This window comes from Melitaea cinxia, chromosome 6 (assembly GCF_905220565.1).
Source record: "Melitaea cinxia chromosome 6, ilMelCinx1.1, whole genome shotgun sequence".
Taxonomy (NCBI): Eukaryota; Metazoa; Arthropoda; class Insecta; order Lepidoptera; family Nymphalidae; genus Melitaea; species Melitaea cinxia.
In genome coordinates this window covers 9,020,008-9,035,360 of record NC_059399.1, presented here as the reverse complement: position 1 = coordinate 9,035,360, position 15,353 = coordinate 9,020,008, and the positions used below count along the sequence as shown (strand labels likewise).

General features: G+C 32.7%; 1 protein-coding gene across 1 annotated transcript in view; it reads left to right on the top strand.

The window, feature by feature from the left end:
• Window positions 1-12,308, top strand: part of LOC123654562 — a 104,920-nt gene extending 92,612 nt beyond the window's left edge. The window contains 12 exon segments of the mRNA XM_045590462.1: window positions 1,391-1,585; window positions 1,885-1,993; window positions 2,068-2,247; window positions 2,330-2,467; window positions 2,549-2,706; window positions 3,111-3,298; window positions 3,935-4,067; window positions 6,644-6,730; window positions 6,841-6,958; window positions 7,438-7,594; window positions 7,819-7,922; window positions 10,592-12,308. Coding sequence (XP_045446418.1) covers window positions 1,391-1,585; window positions 1,885-1,993; window positions 2,068-2,247; window positions 2,330-2,467; window positions 2,549-2,706; window positions 3,111-3,298; window positions 3,935-4,067; window positions 6,644-6,730; window positions 6,841-6,958; window positions 7,438-7,594; window positions 7,819-7,922; window positions 10,592-10,737 — 1,713 coding nt within the window. The 3' untranslated portion in view covers window positions 10,738-12,308.
• The last annotated feature ends 3,045 nt before the right edge of the window (window positions 12,309-15,353 follow it).

The window sequence follows — 15,353 nt, the reverse complement described above, 5'->3', positions numbered from 1 at the left end:
GTCAAACTTGTGGTCTTTTTCCGTAAAAATTTATGTTTATTTTCATCGACTTTATCCGCACGACGAAGTTATTATTGTTCGAACATATAAAAAATATTAAACTTCATTTTAATTAACACTCTTAGTCTCCAAGGTACTTGTAGTATTGTTGTTAGGAAATCGAACGAGAACGCTTATTAACACAAAAATCGAAACAAGATATTTACGTGTACTCAGTCGCATAATATATAGATACTACATGTGCGTGTTAAAAGGAGTTAAACTATCTACATAATGAACAAAGTGACCACACCCTCCGAGACTCGATGACGAGGGCGCTTCGTTCGATGATGTAAGATATTATCTGACAATCTCGTATCTCCGTATGACGTTACGACTTTATCGAGGGGTCTAAGATGGTAAAGACTTGTTGAAATAATCGACTGATTGCGCTTTCACGCTCGGTTACACGATTGTCGTGTAAAATATCTATTTTTGTCGCTGAACGCATCGCTTCACGAATCTCTTGCACCAATTAATTATTACATTTACGTATGGTAATTAAATTTCTTTCTTCTTTCAGTTTTTTATTTACATAAAAGTACCAAATATTTATAAATTAGAACATAATCAATATTCTGTTATGAAATATTGACTGTTCCCGAGAGTTAGCTACTAGGATATAGGATCTACGACCTACGTATTATAAATAGACATATAGATTTATAGTAATAGCATTATCGTATACGAAGCAACTTAACAAAGTTGTGGATGAAGACTTCAATAAAATTTAAAAGCAATTTTCTCGTAACTTTTAAGAGTGTTAACAGCGTCGTTTTTATTCAGTTATAGGTGTCCGATATTAGAATTATTTTAATGGAAAAATATGAAGTTTCACGTTAAAGGAGAGATTTTGTTGGCATAAATTTATCCAAACAATTAATCTAATATATAAAATTCTCGTGTCGCGGTGTTTGTAGTTAAACTCCTCCGAAACGGCTTGACCGATTCCCATGAAGTTTTGTGAGCATATCGGGTAGGTCTGAGAATCGAACAACATCTATTTTTCATACCCCTAAATTATAAGGGGGATATGGTTAAGAGGGTTAATAAAATATTATGAAATTTTGTGTGCATATCGGGTAGGTCTGAAAATCGGCCAACATCTATTTTTCATTCCCCTAAGTTATAGGGGGTGGGGATTGAGAAGGGTAATAAAATATATGGCAAAACAACGTTTGCGAGCTCATCTAGTATAATAATATAAACTATTTAGCGAAATATGTTTTGTTGTCTAAAAAATTGAGTCTATAACTTAATGACATAATCGAACAACTATTATTTTATCTTTTTCAATGTTTTGAGTTAGCTATTTACGGTGTCTATAAACGTATTTTATCAATACTTGCAGAATCTAAACAATTTATTGGAAAATTACCTGGAACCGTTAAAGAAGGAAACTTTTTTATCAAACGCCGAAATCAACGCTTTGTTTGGAAATATTCAAGAGATAGTAACTTTCCAACGACAATTTCTTCAAAACTTAGAGGAAGCGCTCGAGGCTGAACCAAATTTCAATCATTTTGAATTTTCTAATCAGTTCAAGGTCTGTATTATGTTTGCGTAAATATGTAATTCATGCTACGTGAAGATAATTTTCCTGTCAACCTATTTTTTTAGTTATTTTGTCCATAATATCCCTTAATTGTGACATATGAAAAAAATATTTCTTTTAGTTGTCTTTAATTGAATACCTCCCTTATAATTATATTATTTCCATTTTTGATATCTTTAATCGTAATATCTTGTTATTTTCTCGTCAGGAGCAATAATATATAACTTATTATTAACTACCAGTAAAATGTACAATATGACTGAAATGACGATTTAAATATAACTTTTCAGAACGTTCTCTTCGCAGTTGGAAATGCTTTTCTCTATTATGTCAACCATTTCAAATTATACAGTTCTTTCTGCGCTAGTCACAGTAAGGCACAGAAAGTTTTACATCCGAGTAAGTTTTTACACACAATTTTATCTTTTAAAGTATTTTGCATTTTCTACTAAATCGTGTTTTCATACTCACAGATGAAGGAAACCAAGCTCTACAAGAATTCTTAGCAGCTCGCAATCCAAAACAACAACACTCATCGACCTTAGAATCGTACCTAATTAAACCAATACAAAGAATTCTCAAATATCCGTTACTTTTACAACAGTTGAGAAATCTAACTGACGTAAATTCGGAAGAACACCTCCATTTAGTAGGTAAGACGAGGATGAAACACTAAAAAAAATAATCTATTTTGTAAAATAACTCATTATTGATTTGGAAAACTGTACATTCCAGAGGCTTTGAAGGGAATGGAAAAGGTTGCAGAACACATAAATGAGATGCAGCGCATACACGAAGAATACGGTGCTATATTTGATCATTTGTTTAGGCAACACCAAAAGTCTTGCAAACAACCTATCGACTTGAGTCCTGGTTAGATTTACAAATAAATAAAAAATTACTATAATGAAAAACTATTCTACGAACATGTCATTTATCTGTGAATATTTTCAGGTGATTTATTATACTATGGAGGTGTAGAGTGGTTGAATATATCAGACTTTTTAGGCAAAATAAAGAAAGGACTTGAATTGCACGCAATGTGCTTTGTTTTTAAGTCGGCCGTTGTCTTCCTTTGCAAAGAAAGACTGAGACAGAAGAAAAAGTTAATGGTATGTTACACAAAATAAGATTTTTACAATAATAATTTAAACAATCTCATATCTTTATTCTATTTTAAAAATGTGTAAATATGATATGGATATTAAAACTGATATACAAAGTTGTTTAAAAGAAATTACTTTCCTGCGAGGACTAAATTCGTTTCTAAAAAACTTGTTTATTTTTCGTGAAACCGTAGCTCTTCTAAATTTGAGAGTTAATTAAAGCTCTTAATGAACTTCCTCTTTCGCTATAATTCATATACACTCTTAATTATAATTATTTAAACAATCATGTAAACTTTCTTATACAAAAAATATTTCTCGCAACCTTGTTAGACGTTCCCAACGCATGCGAAACATTAATAACATCTATTCTTAGAACATCCATTTACATATTTTTTTTATGTTTCTAGGGGGTGTCTTCTAAAAACAATTCAAATGAAGTAGAAATAATACGCTATCAAGTTTTAATACCAGTAACGGAAGTGCAAGTTCGGGCCTCTTCGGCCAAGGACATGGACAGTCACTTCCTCTGGGAGCTTATCCATTTGCGAAGTCAGCTCCAACGTCGATCTGAAAAAGTTTACGTATTATCAAACAGGTAAGGCAATTTTACCTAAGCCTTAACCTACTTTAAGGAACTTTAAGGAATTACACCATTTTTACTTTAAGGAATTACACCATTTTTACTTCACACATAGTGATTAATAAATATTTAAAAGAACACAGTAAACAATTGAATACTTTTATATTATATCTATTGAGGTACTCTATTTGTATGGTACAGTCTATGGTTGAGTGAGAGACGACATGTGAGGGAAGGTTATGAGGGAAACCAAACCCAATGAAAGTCGATCTAACACTAAATTTATTAAGATTATTTTGAGTATATATAGGCAGAAGTACAGACTTCATTTGACGTCATTCGTAGCAAACAAATATCAATTTCATTAGAAATCTGCATAAGTAAAATAACAATTTCGTAATAAATCAGCTAAATTAAAGAGGTTACTAATTAGCAAAACAATCATATTGCTCAATGTGATTGAACCTGTACACGATTATTTCTTTAAAAACTTTTCTCTTGGTGATTTTCTATTTCAATATTATGATAAAATACTCAAAATTTTCTACGAGATCTCAAGTTTTACTCAAGAATCAAACAGATTAAATTTGAAGTCGTAAGGCGCTACAGTACGTTTATAGGCGGATAATTAAGATTAGACGCACTCGCCAGCACCGCGGACTTCCGGAACGCGTTCCTGAAGACGATCCGGCAGATCATCCGCGAGTCGGTGCGCAACATGTCGCTGCCCAGCGCGCGGCCCGCGCCCGCGCCGCACCACACGCTGGAGCGGCCCAAGCACCAGGTACTGTACCGGCTGCTGCATTTTTTTTAATACTAGCTGACCCGGCGAACTTCGTATCGCCTAACACAAACTTTATCGTATGGTATTAGTTCAAATTGACTTTTAAGTATTATCACAAATCTTTTGTATGGGAGTATAGAAAAGTGTTGTTTTTAGACTTTTTCAGGAAATTTAAAAATTTTTTTTTTAGAATTTTTCTCTCCGTAAGAACCATCCTCATACTTTAAGGAATATTTTAAAAAAAGAATTAGCGAAATCGGTCCAACCGTTCTCGAGTTTTGCGCTTAGCAACACATTGAGCGACTCATTTTTATATTATAGATATAGACTAGCGCTTAATAATAATAATAATAAATACTCTTTATTGTACACCACAAAGAAACATTACAAAAAAGTGATACATGAAAAGAAAGATGTACAAATGCGGTCTTATCGCTAAGAGCGATTTCTTCCAGACAACCTTTGGGCATAGGACATAGCGAAGAAAAAGAGAAGCGGGAGGGAAGTGTACAAACAGTAGTATGATATTAACAGAAGTAAATATACATATAAACATACATATACACACAATATACATACACATACATATATACAAATAAATATATACATATATACTACATAAACAAATACTACATAATATATATATTTATGCTAGCGCTTGACTGCGATCTCACCTGACGGCAAGTGAAGATGCAGCCTAAGGTGATGCGCGCTTGCCTAGAGGATGCCTATTCACTCTTGATTCAAATCTCGATCGATTACATCTCGATTTCCACCTCATTATCCTTTTTTACATTTAGATCGCCAAGTAAGTATACGGCTCTGTTCAACCTGTGAACAAACCCTCTATATAAAAAAATAAAGATTATAAAAAAATATTTTCGCCTCACCTGTTAGTAAGCAATTACCGTAGCCTATTGACGCCAGCAAAACCAGAATCATTGCAAGCGCGTTGCTAATCATATCGCCAACCCAAATACAAATAAAAGTAATGTAGTATTCACAGCGTGTCAATTTATAAAATTCAACGCAGTGAAAGAAACGACCATTCCATTTTGATTTCAGCGACTCGTCCAAAGTTGATCTAGGCATTCTGAAAATAATTTCAGAAAAAAAAATATAAATGTACTTTGTTTTTTATGTGGTTCGATTCAATTCAGTGGGTTAAAAGGATTGAGTTCCGATCGCATCTGTTTCTATATAAAATATCGAAACATCCATTTATTAGAATGAAAAATAAATTTTCTCCGCAATCTTAGTACATACAATACAATGGAACATTTTTTTCGGGTTTTATCGTAGTTTATTAGGTTTTTTCACATTACCAACGTTTTAGATACTTTACAGCAACCATAGTCACGGGAGAAAGCCTAATAAACCACTAAATAATTCGAAAAAAATTGTTTCATTACAATGAGTGAAATTCGCGTAAACATTATATAACAATACATGCAAAATATTTGATATTTAGTGTACATACAGTTTATCAACAATTTAATATTTTTCTTATATTTTTCCATGTTGTTCTAAATGGCTTTGGTTATTTATATCATAATTATTTTTATTACTCATAAATTATGATTGATGATAGCGAAAAATGACATATTCATAAAGTTCTTGGATAAGACTTAAATTACAGCTAATAACAGAACTAACCACAATTTTTCTAGTAGATATTGAAAAAGTTTTTCTCATTAGCTGATCTAAAAGTTTGTGAAGAAACTTTTTTAGATCAGGTAACTTTTTAAACTTGGAATACAAAATGAAATGAAACAACGTAGAAACAAGCAAGGAATGATACCTGTTATTTTAAATGTTCCAAAAAAGAAATCAAACCATTTAGAACTATTTCGGCATTTATTGATTACGAATGTTCTGCTCAGAGATTATCCATCAAGAGAGCTGTGACATTACATAATCAAAATATGCAACAGTTAACTAATGTTTACCAATATGCACAAACAAACTTAACTTGAACAATAATTTAAGATTAACAATAAAGAAAGGAAATTAATTTGGAATTTTAAGATAGGTAAAATGTATTAAGTACTTCAAGATCTAATAGATAAGATATGAAAAATTTGTAGCCGTAGCTATTAAGAATAAGAGTATCCTAAATGTAATGAACCTGGAATTTGCACTGCTTTAATTACCAAGTCTTAAATGAGAAAAGATCAAAAAAGAATATTGTTTTTGGACTGCTCAAAAATGCTATGACTAAAAAATAAAATTAAAATAATAATTTAAACAGTACAAAGCAACTGCAAGCAAATAATGAACAAAATTGACATCCATTCTAAAAATTTATTCTAGCCAAACTTTAGTAAAAAGTAATTTTTAAAAGCTTTTTTTTAAATTGCAATGTTTGTACATACATATTTGTTCAATCGATCGAACTGAAATTTTGTATACGCGTTTATTTTGGATTGTCATGCATAATTGCACGGTTAGCTATGTGACGTCGTTCTAAAGCTAACATGGCGGAACACCCAAGATTGCGGCTAGCAAAGCATGTCTTTTTAGAAGTTTTTAACTTTTAATTTATATTTTTGATGTTTGATACATTTCATTTATAGGTACAGGTAATGCAGGGCTCTCAGACTCTTGGAAAGACAAAGAAACCTAAAACAACCGGACAAAGACTTTCCGCTGGCAATATTGAGGTAAAAATATGTTACCCATTTATTTACTAGCCCTAAGTAAGAAGTTCTCTAAATACGTTTCTAGAATTTGTGGAGCTGTTTATTGAAAGGCACGTTTCATTTTTTTATAGGTTGGCGATTTATCTAGGGAAAATTCACAAGAAGCAGAGGAACCACCACAAGTATCTGAGCTATCATCAGACGAGACGACTTTCAGGCAAAGAAGCAAAACACTTGGTGATTCAGCAGGTTGGATAAAACATTTCGTGATCATTGTTTTAAGCATTCTAACAATAACAGTATTATATTAAAACCTCAAAAACAAAACATGGTATTATATCTTCTGAAGATTTATTTACTTATTGATAATAGCTTTGCATTCTGACTTTGACTAGCCCGTTGGCGCAGTTTGTAGTGACCCTGCTTTCTGCTCCGAGGGTTGTGGGTTCGATCCCCACCCCGTGTCTGGGTGTAAGATAAATATTTATTTATATATTTATATATGTATTATTTATAAGTATGTTTATCGAAAAAAAAAAATATGTAGCTATATACCAGTCGGCTGTTACCTATAACACAAGCATTAAGTTGCTTACTTTAGGAACAGACGACCGTGTGTGTATTGTGTAAATATTTATTTATTTATTTATTCTGATGACTTATGCAATATAAATATTAGAATGAATACGTGTTTTGGAAATTTAAAGTGCATCACTCGCTCTAATCAGCAGAAGCGGGCAAGCGGGCGGCAGCGAGCGCGGGCGCGGGCGCGGGCGCGGGCGCGGACGGCTCCAAGTCCGAGGGCGAGGACGAGCCGCCGCCGCCGCCCGCCAAGCGAGGGTTAGGCCGCACTCCCAACCACCTCACCCTCAGGTACCAACATATGTATGGGCTAACCACACCGCACCGCCTGCGCTATTCGACCCAACTAACTGACGAATTACGCACTGACTCCAAATTTATGCCTAAATATGACGTAGGTTCGCTTGTTTCTCATACATATGTCGCCCCCTAGATTGTGACTTTTATGTGACACTAGCGCTGCACTCCAGCCGATAAAACATTCTATTTTCGTTTTATTATATTATTATTTTTGAAACGTTTTACAGCACGACGTCGACGCTGAGTGCTGGAAGTACGGGAAGTCAGGCTCGACTCATCCAATCTTCACATCAACCTACCCAATACCAACCTACGATGGTCAGAGAGCTAGGTAAGCAAGGTTCACAATCTCTTAAATCGTCACCTGAGAGGAGGAGCTCGTCCGCGTCGGAGAAAAAAATTAAAGTTATCCGTTCAGGGAGTGGCAGCAGTATTAACAGGGATAAATCTCCAATAAGATCCACCGAACATATTTCACCAGATCGTGACCGCGTGACTAAAGTTATCATATGTAAATCTCCAAACAAATCAAGTTTAAAGCATTCTAATAAGACGCTCCATCGATCACCAAGAGGAAGCTTTGATCAATCTAAGTCCCCGCGTGGATCAATCGACAAATCTCGCTCCCCTCAACAGAGTTTCGATGGTTCTAGATCTCCTCGCGGTAGCATTATGAAGTCGAGAGAAAGCAGTCTAGATAGAGCGAAATCACCGAAACCAGCTCCTAAGAAGGGTATAATGCGCACTCCACAGGCTAGTTTCGATAGATCTCCTTGCAAATCTCCGAATATGAGTCGTAGATCTTCCAAGTCTAGTGGTGAAAAACTGGCAAAGCTAGGAACAAACTCTCTCGATAGAATGACACACTATTCGCAACTCGCGAAAGCGGAAGATAAAGCTATGAAAATGGGTATTGTTGTCTCGAAATCGACCGAATCAATCGCCAAAGCTATCGAGCATCCGACCTGTGTCGAATGCTACCTCTCTGGGAAAAAACAAAGTAAAACGTCCTAGCATAAGGGGAGGGGCAAGCAGCCCAAACCTCGTCGAAAGTCTCTAACATCGCAATCGATTTTGGTGTCTTCGGATCGTAGCAGTATTGAGACACTCGACGGCTGCGGTCCCGAGCGTGGCCGCTGCCCTTCCTCCCGGCATTGTCTGAAGAACGACTTTGATCAAATACATGTTTAATTTTACAAACTTAACAGCTTACAAAGCGGTTGCACCATGTTGATCGAAATAATAATAAACATTTAATAATAACTACTCCATAAATAATTACTTGATCAAAGGAATTTGCGGTCCTTATTATGTCAAACACTTGCAACCGTTTTTTTTTTAGTTTTTTTTTACTCACTAAGTACCTTATTTGAAACTTTGGTTTATCAGAAACGTCTCTTGGTTGAAATCAAAAGTCAAAATATATGTGGAAACAGATGTGCATTACTTGTGTGTCGTGTAAAAGATAAAAAGTTATAAGGAATACTGACGAATGGAATTGATTAAGAAAGGATAAAAGCACGTTATTTTAAGATACTAGATAGATAACTTGAAAATTCCTAGATTTGTTTTAGATCTTAGATATAATCTCACTACATATTAAGTAGATGACACCAATTAAGTTAATCCAATAGTATAATATTCGACTGCAAGATGAAGCTTCAGACAACTGGTAAGGTTCAAAATACGTATACGTAAACAATATTTACAAATACATAACACTCTATTCAAACCCGTCTAGGGTATGTAAAACTACAATAAATTAAAAATAGACGTATATTGGATTCATAATAAAATTAATAAAAACTCTTATTCTAGATCTCAAGAGCTAAGTGTTACATTTAATGGCTGTGGAATCGTACTGATGATAATCCTTAATATAATTGTCATAGTGTTTATCTTATTAAATTAATCATTTCACTTCTGATATTCTTAAAACAAATTTCATTAAGTAAGTAGCGTATTGTTATTATTACGTACATTATAATTATATTGCCATGGATTTGTACCATTATGTCTTCCATTTCGAAATACCTACATTTAATGATACAAATTTATTTTTTATTATTTATTCTGTGCCTGCTCAATTTAGAGTTAAGTTGACTATTTAATGTGCTAATAAATTATTATTATTGTCCTTATCACGAATAAAATGCTCTTTACTCTTAATTTTAACTCTTATACTATCAAGTTGTAGGTAAAGCAATACTCTTCTGCAATGAGATAAATACATATAATAATATTCAAATAATCAATAATTATATAATCTATGTGCATGATATAACGAATATAACACTCAATTATCATACTGATATCTTATTATAAGTTAGCCTTATAACATTTAACCTATATGATTATAATACACTATTGATGTAATAACTTATCGATAAAAGTAGATGAAAAAATATTCATTAAAATAACTAACTACTTAGCAATTAGACATGCACTCTATCCACGGGATACCCTCTAGATACAGCACCTAATAAAATCCCGAAAACTTAGTGTCTCGAAATAGTAATAAATCATAAAATGTCTAATTATTGGTGCACTGTAGGTTTATAATAATAGAAAAATATTTAATCAAAAATAGTCGTAAATTATATAATACACAGTATCGATCACAAAGTCACGACACCGCCGAAGCTTTTTGAATGTTCGATGACAATGTTGACCTCAGAATCATAAACTAGCCGCTTTAAATGGCACAGCTTGAAAGCTTTCGACCGTTCACTACGTTCACTCGCATCACGTGACTCGTCACGGTGTAACCGTGCGCCCGAAACGAAGTCGCCCGTCGGCTTCGTTTCGGACGCGGCGTGCGCTGCGGACGCGGCGACGGCGACGACGTTCATCAAACATTCAACTCTTTTCGCGGAGCCGGATACACGGCGATCGGTACGAATTGAAAAAAAAAAATATATCAAAAACGTCGAGGACGCGTCACGACGACGCTCGAGCGAGGGCGACGTGTAAAAGAGTTCGGTGTTTGGTGTGTTGTAGGGTCGCCCGTGTGGAAGCCGCGCGACGTGGCCCGCGAGGCCGCGCCCGCCGCGCCCACCACGCTGCCGCGCCCGCAGCGCCCCGCGCCGCGCGCCGCGCACCTGTCCGCCAGCCGCAAGTCGCTCGCGCCCGACCACCGCCACTAGGCACTGGCCGTCACCGCCGATTGATTCATCCCCCTCGACCGCACGAACTCCGATAGGATGTACCTCCACTTTTCATGTGATGGCTTCATCTTTTTATTACAGAGCGACCGTTTCTATTTTTACGAATCGGACTGAAAACGAAATATTCAAATCACCGATGCCCGCGCTTGTCTACTTTTAGGGCTCACAAGTAAACAAGCGAGCATCTGTTGATAGTGTTTCATACAATTAGTACGAAACGACGTCGAGTCTTTTTTTTATAAATATTGTTAATTTTCTGTATATGTCTAACACTATTGCGATAATCTTTTACACATGGAAAGCTATTAGATTATCCTTAACAAATAATTTAAGAGAGAACTTCAATAGATTAATTAAATATAGATATATTATTGCTTAGTAACTGAAAATACTAAATAGAAAAAAAATTATGATTTTTTGAAAATACATATATGCCAGTCATTTCCCGTTAGATTTTAAAACGTTTTTGTTTCAATATTATTGATAGCTCAACTCATCTTGGCGTGAGGCACTATGTGTGCGTTTATTTAAGTCTTTTGATCAAACATGTCTTTTATAGCTGTATTTGTTTTACTACAGGAAACATAATATTTATATTATAATCAACTACTTTAAAATCGCAGAAAAATTAGATAGACATCTTGTTTACATTTTTTTTGTGTAAAAAGATGTATTACTACAAACTGGGCGCTCATAGCACCGTACGCTGAAATGTTTTGAATCATGTGTCTTCTTCTATCTTCCATTTTACGCTTCCAATTTAAAAAAAAAGTGTCAAAGTATTTGATTACTTAAGTATTGTTATGTTTTATGAATATAATTTGTATTAATCTGGATAACTTAAAAGATTGTAAGAGACTGTACAAGTAAATAAAATAATCAGATGCAGCTCACAAGCCAGACATATGCAAAAACTTTAATGACGATCCGAATCGTTGTTTGCATGCATTAAAAAGTAAAGGGTTTGTAGTGCACAATTTATAATTTTTAAGTGTTTTTATAAATGATTATTCAATTTTGTAGTATCTAAACAAAAGGCTTTACTTCACGTTAATTAGCCTAAATTAAACATAAACAAAATATAATATTATAAAAGGAATCAAATATGAGAATTAGAAAGTTATTCGTGGATAAGAACGTCGTTCGCAATACATTAACCTCATATTTTCAGATACAGTAACCACGAAAAAATTGTAATCGATTGCACATAACGTATATAAACAATATTAAGAGAAAGGTTAAATGTTTATTAGTTAATTTTATTATATATTTTATACAACGTTAAAAATCATATATTTGTAATAAAGACGTGCACTTCCAATTACATACGAAGTGAAGTTTTCAAGTGAATGTTGATGCACAAATCCAAAATTGTATGCAATAGGAAAATTACTGCCAAGAGTCTAGTTCCTAATTTATTTAATATGATATTTCACTTACTAAACGGTCTTAAAATTTTATTTTCCAAAGTACTTAATTAATATTTCCCTTATAAATTTGACTAACAACGAAGAGAATAAAATTAAATTTGAAAAAAAAATTGCTAAAAAGTATTTTATTCATTGATTTAATTTAAATTGATGTTATAAAGTGTATATATTTGATCTGTTGTAATAAATCACTTTAATTTTAATAAATTTACTTTAGTTCAGTTTTACTTAAAAAGAAATGGCGACCAAACTTATACATTAAAGTTAGGAACGTCAGAGAAGGTCATTTATAGTGTCATAGCAATGAATGCTGAAACAGACTTTTAAAAACGAGTCCGATCTATTAGTAATATTTATGAAACTATTAGGTGATGCAAATAATACTAGATGTGTAATTTCTTCCATTTCAACCGGCTTGATCCCCAACAAACATAAGTTTTATTTACCAAAAAACTCTTGATTTTGCATATATTGTTTTTATCATAATTATTTTCGAGATTCGTTTGAGTTTTTTTAGCTATTTTATAAATTATATATGTGTATATATATTATATTTATAAAGCAAAGATAATCATCAACATGCGTTTGAAAAATTCACACTGAAACACTTTGCACCTGGCAATGACTAGTGATCAATAGAGACAGATGGTAGGGTTCAGGTCGTACAGTAAAACACTTGGGTCTATTTGTTACCTTGCAAAGTAATGTTTTAGATATAATAGGTATAAAAAGTAAAAGAAAATAATGTTTTTACTATCCATAGAAAAAGTTCGACATCAATTGCTTAAAGCTCAAAGTTATTTGTTTTTATGTTTCTTCCGTTGAATGAACATAATTTATTTTATGCTCAAATATTTTAATTACATCCAAAATAAGACTGTGTACGTTTCGTCTGTTGTATGGAAAAGATAAATACTCAAACTATAGATATAAATTTTCTTTAATGGAAAATAATTGGTTGGAAAATTATTTATATAATTATGTATATAACGTTACTTGACACGTGGTCGTAATATTAAAATAGTAAATGTGCTGCGTCGAACCTGTCTAGTTCCGCATGAACTTAACATTCACGCGAACGTCACGAAAATAACTACAGATAGTTGTTAGGTTGCATTTATTCATGTTAGATCTAATGGAAATCCCTAAATCAGTAAGTCAACCCCAGTTATGTAAAAGGACAATATCAATATATTCGTTAACGTATACTTCTGCTGTTATATTTTGGTTTACAATGAAGCGTAGACGTTAATTCGCAGCTAATAGACTTTTAAGAAACTATAAGTAAATAAAAAAGGATGCTTTATGTTTTTTTTTAATTCGTTTCCTATTTGCCGAAATAGAGTAATCATTTTTCAAAGAGCCGGCGCTTTTTAATATAAAAGCAAGTCAATCGAAAAAGTTGAAAATGTTCTTACGATAACCTAGTTTAATACAACGTATTTGCCAAAGATGAAATTTCAATATGTATTCAGTGCCAAACGAGGTATACACGTACTTATCCAAGCTCTTTATAACTCACTGTTAACATAGTACTGAGTAAATGTATCGTGAGAGTAGTTAGCTGTAATCTATTTGCGTTTTATTTGGTCACATCGGCAACGCAATCACTTAACTACCCTATAGTTGAATATGCACCTTACCTTATGAAAAAAAAATACACTAGGTAGTTTTGATAATAATTTCTCTTCGTGATCAAATTCGAAATTTCTATCATAGGTTAGGTAAATTATATAACATGTATCCATGTCTCGGTTTGTTTGGGTTACCCTCGAGGTATAAGTAAATAAATATTTCTTTAAATTACAGATGTAAAATTGTGACAATGTTATTCAAAACCACCGTATAACTTTAACTGAACTAAACGCCTAATTTTTAGTATTTATTCATCAAAATTAAGAAACAATTATATTCTTGCTGTAATAAAACGGCAAATAATTGAGATTATATAAGTGGAGGTATGTATACAATTTATTTTAATCTATTCCTAATAGTTACACAATAGTATGAATCTTAACATCACGTAAAAATGCTTGTTGTATTAAAAAATTACGTAATGTTTACTTTTTGTTACTAATGATATATCAATGATTGCTTTATGTGTATTAATTATAAGTTGGGACATATCACCGAACAAAGTTCAGTAAAATGCTATAATGTGGTTTTAATAACAGACTGTTAAATGTTATATGATAATTTTGAAATTTATTGTATATTGTGTATTAATACAGTCTAGATATTGTAATATTATAATTATCACACAAACACATATTACAATTATTTTTCAAATTTTAAGTATCAGATCCAAAATTGTTTTGTGATTTATTAAATAAAACCTGTTTATTAATATACATATGTTAAAATATTCGAATTTAATAATTACGAACTTATACAATCAATTTATAGATATTGTTATACTAAGAAAATATAATTAATAAAATGAATAAACAAATATGAGTGAATAATGAAAATGTGCTCATTAATTGCGATTGTATTTCATACTTCAATGACATTTGAAAGTAATGTAGGAAGAACAACAGAAATTTAGAGACTTATTGAAGTTAAATACGAATGTAACTAATGTTATTGTAAGTATTGTACTTTTATAATTTTACCTTATATAATTTGTTTGTTCATTTCTGTCACGCAATTTTCCTCTACATTTTTGACAAACTGGGGCGAGATGGCAAAATAATCTGTTTAAATTATTATAAATCGTTAACATATGGCGTGTTGAACAACATTGTCCTCCAGCGAACAACAGGACGATGAGCAACATTTTAAAATTTTATTATCGAATTCATTTTATTAATCTTCCTAAATTAAAAGTGCCTTTACGTATTTCGAGAACGCTTAACGTGAGTGCACGTGCCTATAACGAATTCATCATTTTGCGTCTTAACAGCAGTTTGTCAGAATATTATTTGTGTTAATTGTATTCTTTGCCTTGTTCTTGTAACTTCAATAAACTTAGTACGGATTGATTTATAAATTAATATATGCATTCCTATTCGTTTTGTAAGTATTGATAAGTTCAATTTTGTGACACATATTATGGAAATTACTTTTTATTGCTTATGAATAAATAAAAAATATATGTACCCTTTTTTATTTCTGCCTTATCACATATATGTATATAGAAAAACTTTTTGTGTTGTTGGTTGA